Source organism: Cajanus cajan, chromosome 9, assembly GCF_000230855.2.
Source record: "Cajanus cajan strain Asha chromosome 9, NIPB_CcT2T_4, whole genome shotgun sequence".
Classification (NCBI taxonomy): domain Eukaryota; kingdom Viridiplantae; phylum Streptophyta; class Magnoliopsida; order Fabales; family Fabaceae; genus Cajanus; species Cajanus cajan.
Window position 1 is genome coordinate 27,434,980 of NC_138525.1, and position 6,242 is coordinate 27,441,221.

General features: G+C 33.3%; 1 protein-coding gene and 1 pseudogene across 1 annotated transcript; both read left to right on the plus strand.

The window, feature by feature from the left end:
• Positions 1 to 1,131, plus strand: LOC145952053 (uncharacterized; annotated as a pseudogene).
• A 3,765-nt stretch (positions 1,132 to 4,896) lies between these two features.
• On the plus strand, positions 4,897 to 6,041 carry LOC109819114 (uncharacterized). Its single transcript, XM_020384718.3, has 2 exons — positions 4,897 to 5,331; positions 5,457 to 6,041. Exons 1-2 carry the CDS (start codon positions 4,898 to 4,900, stop codon positions 5,896 to 5,898), a joined length of 876 nt encoding a protein of 291 aa, XP_020240307.2. The 5' UTR covers position 4,897; the 3' UTR covers positions 5,899 to 6,041.
• The last annotated feature ends 201 nt before the right edge of the window (positions 6,042 to 6,242 follow it).

Genomic DNA, 6,242 nt, shown 5'->3' on the forward strand with positions numbered 1-6,242 from the left:
ATGGCAAATTCATATACTAGAGTTGTTTCTTTTTTTGGAGTTTTGCAACGTATTTGTTCTTTGTTTGCTTCTTCTACCAAACGGTGGAAAATCTTACAAGAAAATGTATTTAAGTTTTCAGTTAAATCACTATCTCAAACAAGATGGGAATGTAGAATTGAAAGTGATAAAGCCAAAAAGTTTCAAGCACCAAAAATAAGGGATGCACTTGTTCAGTTATCGAAAACTAGTGAAGATCCTAAGATAAAGAGTGAAGCCACGTGTTTAGCGACTTATGAGATGATGAATTTTGAATTTTTATTGGGAATGAATATTTGATATGATATACTTTTTGCGGTTAATTCAATAAGTAAGATTATGCAATCTAAAGATATGCATATAGATGTTGTTATAGATCACTTAAGAGGCCTTATAACTTATTTAAAAATTACAAGAAAAATGGTTTTGCATCTGCATTAGAATCCACCAAAGAAATGTCTATTGAAATGGATATAGAGCCTAAATTCAATGAAAAACGTAAGATTCATAGAAAAAAAAACATTTTGATGACATTGATAGTGATGAGATAACTTATTCTGCTGAAGATTCTTTTCGCATTGATTATTTTTTGTATATAGTAGATCAATCTATTTCTTCTATATATTGAGAGTCGATTTGAACAATTTTTAGAATATGAAAACATGTTTGGTTTTTTATTTGATTCAAATAAATTTAAAACTTTAGGAGAAGATGAATTGAAAAAATATTGTATCAATCTTGAAAAGATTTTGAGTTTTGAGGACCATTCTGATATTGATGGTCTTGATTTGTTTTCAGAATTAAAGTTATTGAAAGAAATTCTAACAAATGAAATTAACACACCATTAAAAATATTGAACTATATAAAAAGATCATGTTCTTTTCCAAATACATACATTCATATAGAATATTATTAACATTACCTGTGTTGCGATTGCTGAAAGAAGTTTTTCAAAATTAAAATTGATTAAATCATATTTAAGATCAACTATGCTACAAGATAGATTGAATGGGTTAGCTATATTATCTATTGAGAGTAAGATGTTAGAATTACTTGATTATAAAACTTTAATAAATAATTTTGCAGCTCAAAAAACCAGAAAAATAACATAAAAATTATTAGGCTATATTAACATAGGTCCATGTCTTAATTTTTGCCTAAAGTCATGAAATTCTTAGATACGACCATGATCTTAACTTATATATATATATATATATATATATATATATATATAGTAACTCAAATTATTTCAACATGTATCAAAAGTATATTATAAAATTTTATAAGGAATACTTCTTAAGATATTACGATAAATATTCTAAATTATTTATTTTAATATAATAATAGACCAATACTACAAATTACAATACTCATATATTTAAGAGATAAAAATGTAATTTATTCTATATTTTAATATATCAAGGGAAGATTATATAATATTTGCATCTCTCAAAAGAGGGAAACATAATTTACATTAACAAGATTAAGTTAAATAAATTAAATTATATGTTTTAACATAATAAGTAGAGATAGTGTAATAATTTTATCTCTCAAAAGAGGGTAATATAATTTTCTCTATTTGTTTATATGTAATCATTATTGACTTTTTTTGCTGGATAATTAGTGTCTAAAAATAATTATTAACGAGTTATTAAATTTTTATATATTAGAATTTAGTGTTTATTATTGTCTCACTTAAATAAATTATTTTTGAAATGAGGAAATTTTTTTTATTGCTTTTGATATTCAACTGCATTAATTAAAGAAGTTTAAAATACATACTGTAACGACCCGTCATGATCTCTACACTTAAAGGAATCATGGAAACTATACTAATCATCTAAGACAAAATATTAAGCTGGATAATAAAATATACACACAAAGGAAGTGATAAAAGAAATTAAATATTTGTATACGAAATATTGTATTATGTATATATAGTCATCCAAAATAATACTGCCCTAGTGTCGGTCAAACACAGACAAAACAGTTACCCAAAATGGTAACTCTAACATGAAGACAAAACTCCACGTCTCGCAGCGGTCACAACAATCAGCTCCAACCTAACCTTGACCTGCTCCCATACATAGTATAATCATCGCAGTCCATCCACATTGAAACAGAAGGGTAAGCTAGAGTTCAATTAACAACCATACAAGTATAGAATAGTAATCTATACTACACAATTATCAAATCAGGTCCCAAGGGACTTCCATCTCAATCAATCATCAACATATCAATCATGAAGTCAAACACCGTAACTTCAACATATTAGTAATCATGCAATAAATGCAACTCATGACAAATATCAATGCATATCAATCATCTAATGCGTCGTCACGCATTCTTCTAGGAGATCTCCCTAATAACAGAGTAGTATAAGTGACATCCCATCCTACCGAAACCACCCCAACCATTTTCACGCCCAATGCGCCCGCTTGGTCACAACTAACCGGGATATAAATCCCCACTCGGGTTTACTCGGATGATGTCACTTACACACTTGGAAGTCCGGTTCCACCGTCAGGTATAGCACAACTGGGTACAAGCTTACCACGACCTTGGCATGCATTACCAAGTCACTTGTGGAGTTTGCCCACCCACAATCCGCAAGGAACCACACACCTTTCCCAGTACTTGGTTACGGGAATAACCCTCGACCTCATACCCCGCTCCAACACTAACTAAGGACTTAGAGGAGACTCACCCAAACCAGTGGCCTATCCAAGCACCATTCTCACCCAAAACCAATGGCCTATCCAAGCACAACTATCATCTGGATCAGTGGCCTATCCAAGCACCACTCTCAAGAGACTCTATGTGAGCTCTTCTAGTTCGAAAACAATTTCCCTCTCCTCAAGTCCTAGGCTAGACACATGCCATAAGGCATCACATGCAACAATGCATCATACATCATTCATGGTCAATCCACCAGCATGATCAATATCATCCTCATATGAACATATACACATGTCATATCATATTTAAACATTCATATACATCATTACCAAGCATGCATATGAATCATACATCACCATACATCATATATCATACATACATGATCCAATTTCAACCTTAAACATGCAAAAGCATCAATTTCAATCAACATCACTAAGCTTACTTACGCTCGGTGCAGTCAGCTCACGCTCGACCTAAATCCAACCTGAGAGCTCTAAGACTCATCCACACCCAGCATAGTCAGCTCGCGCCCGACTTAAACCCAACCTAGAGCTCTAAGACTCATCCACACCCAGCGTATTCAGCTCGTGCTCGGCCTATTTTAAACAAAGACTCACAAGAGTTTCCATGCCCGGCGCACCCACCCTGCGCCCGGTGCCGTATTAGTAAAATACCACACCAAGCCACTATCTGATATCGCGCCTGACGTGGCTCTCCTCACGCCCAGGGTGACTCATCTAGAGGCTACTATCTCAAATTGCACCCGGCGCGACTACCTTCACGCCCGACATGATTAGGAAATGGTTGCCTCTGATGAATGCATACCAAACGCCAAGAACATGCGCCTGACGCAAATTCAAACAACAACCTCCTAAAACTTTGAAAATTCCATCCAAAATCTGAAAATCAACAAATCCAGCCACATGCAATCCATGAAACATAACACATAAGCTCTATACAACTCGAAAACAAACTCAAATTCATCATGCATCTACCATATGCATCAAAATCACTAAAAACCCCAATTTTTCCCAAAACCCCAAAAATGAGGAATCCTCCAATTCAACCATTTATTCTGAAAATTCATGCACCAATTGAGTTCCTAAACTCACATGCAACCAACACCTACATTCTACCTTCCCTCACCTGAAGATTGGCTTAGAACAACCAAGGAAATAAGAAGAAGAATTCTCCCGAAGCTCAACCCGTTGACCTCAATCCTCCGAAAACTAGCTTCCTAGCCTGAATTCCAAGAAAAGATAGAAGAATTAGTGATCTAGAGAAGAAGAATCAAACAGAGAAATTTAGGAGAAAAAAGAACTCACAGACCCAAAGTCATTTTTTCTAAAACTTTTCTCTAGATTTCTTTGAGAATGAGCTTATGAGACTTTCTTCTCAGAGAAAGCCTTATATACTCTTCTCTCTCTAGCATCCACTAAACTTTGAATCAATTTACACATACAATAATCATATTACATGATTTAATAAAAAAAACTTAAAATTTATATTTACATATTATTAATAAAAATAAATTATATTGAAAGCAAAATATCACTTTATGAACGTTTTTTTTGATTTTTATAGAGATTAATCACTTTTCTATCAGTTAACAAAAATATGCATTAAAAGAATAAAAGATGGAGATGAAAAATATATTTTTCTAAATTAAATTATATATATATAAATAATTATAAATAAATAATTTCATTGATCCCTTGTTATATATAAATAAGGCTTAAATATGTTTTTAGTCCCTCAAATTTAAGATAAATCTGTTTTTGGTCCCTTAAATATAAAATTATTGTTTTTAGTCCCTATAATTTCAAAAAATATTCTTTTAGTCCTTATATTCAAATTTTGTTAAGAAATTTATCAAACATTATTGCATAAAATCTACCTATTGGTGTCTTTATTAGTGAAAATATCACATTAAATCCAGTTGATATTACATAACTGTCGTAATTAGTCACTTTTAAATATGTTATTGGTGACTTAAGAGACTAAAATAAGATTTTTAAAAATTATAGGGACTAAAAATAACAACTTTAAATTTGAGAGACCAAAAATAAATTTATCTTAAATTTGAGAGAATAAAAATATATTTAAATCTATAAATAAATAAATATTTTTTTTCCAATTGACCTAGGCTCCTAGCTATGTCTTAACGAAGCAATATTGAAAATTTGAAACGGTTCTTTTATGGTATTTTCTTCCCCAGCGAAGAACATTATCTCTTTTCTCTCTCTCTGTTTTTTTTTTCATTGTGTGTTTCTCTCTCTGCAGTTCTTATTTATATATATAACCCCCCTCTGTCTTCCTTCAACTCTCTTCTGCCACTCCTTCGTAAATTTAATTCCCATTCATATCCCAAACCCTCGCGTGAACGAGTTTCCGCGTCTCCAAATGGATGCCCTCGTGGGCCCCACCTTCACCCTCCACGCGCCACCCTACCACGCCGCCCTCTCCTCCTCCTCCTCCGACGCCTCCTCCTCCATCGGAACCCCCGACGACACCGACGACGAAAACGACGCCGTTTCCTCCAAAAACCAACAACAACAACAACAAGAACAGGTTCACCACAACTTGCAGGGTTTGGCCTCTCTCGATTCGCTAGAAGACTCTCTCCCCATCAAGTTCGTTTTTTTATTCGACCCCTTTTTCCAATTTTCAGATCCTTCATCGTAATTTTGTTCAATCCCATGTTTTGACTTTGTTTTTCAAATGGGTTTTTTTTTTTTTTTTTTTTGGTTTGTTTTAGGAGAGGGTTGTCGAACCATTTCATGGGAAAATCGAAGTCATTCACGGATCTGTCTCAAGTGAACACAGTTAAGGAACTTCAAAAGCAAGAGAACCCTTTCAACAAACGAAGAAGGGTTCAAATAGCGTCAAAGTGGTCACGAAAATCCTCCTTTTACGCCTCCTCCAACCCAAAATCCATGCCCCTTTTACCCCTTCATGAAGATGAAGACTACTACCAAGAAGAAGAGAATCGCAAAAAAGTTTCACCCTCTTCTTCTTCTTCATCTTCATCGGAGGACAATAAACAAGAAAAAAACCAAACTTTAACTCTGCCTCACTCCTGTGTTTCTCACATGAGACACAGATTGTTGGGAAGTTTCAAGTGTAGGAGCCTCTCCGATCTGAAAGAACATGATGAGGAAGAGGATGATGAAGATGAAGATGAAGATGATGATGATTAGTGTTTTGTGTATTTTTGGATGAAACTATGTTTTTTTTTCGGTGTAAATATTTTATTTTTTTATGATTTAGATGAATGGTTTTTGTATGAAGGGAGAAAAACCATTTTGGTTTGAACAGAGATAAACGGTTACGACTTGGGTTATTGGTGGTGTTCTTACGTTTGGGGTGATTAAATTATTAGAGATAACTACGTATAAAGATTAAAATATAATACTTGTATATCATGTTTGTTTTTAATTTTATTTTCGTAAGGTGGTCGTTTAAAGATATATGTTCAATCAATCTTTGTTGTGTTTTGTTTTTAACTTGAAGAAAGATTTCGAAGGCAACACTATTTAAACTT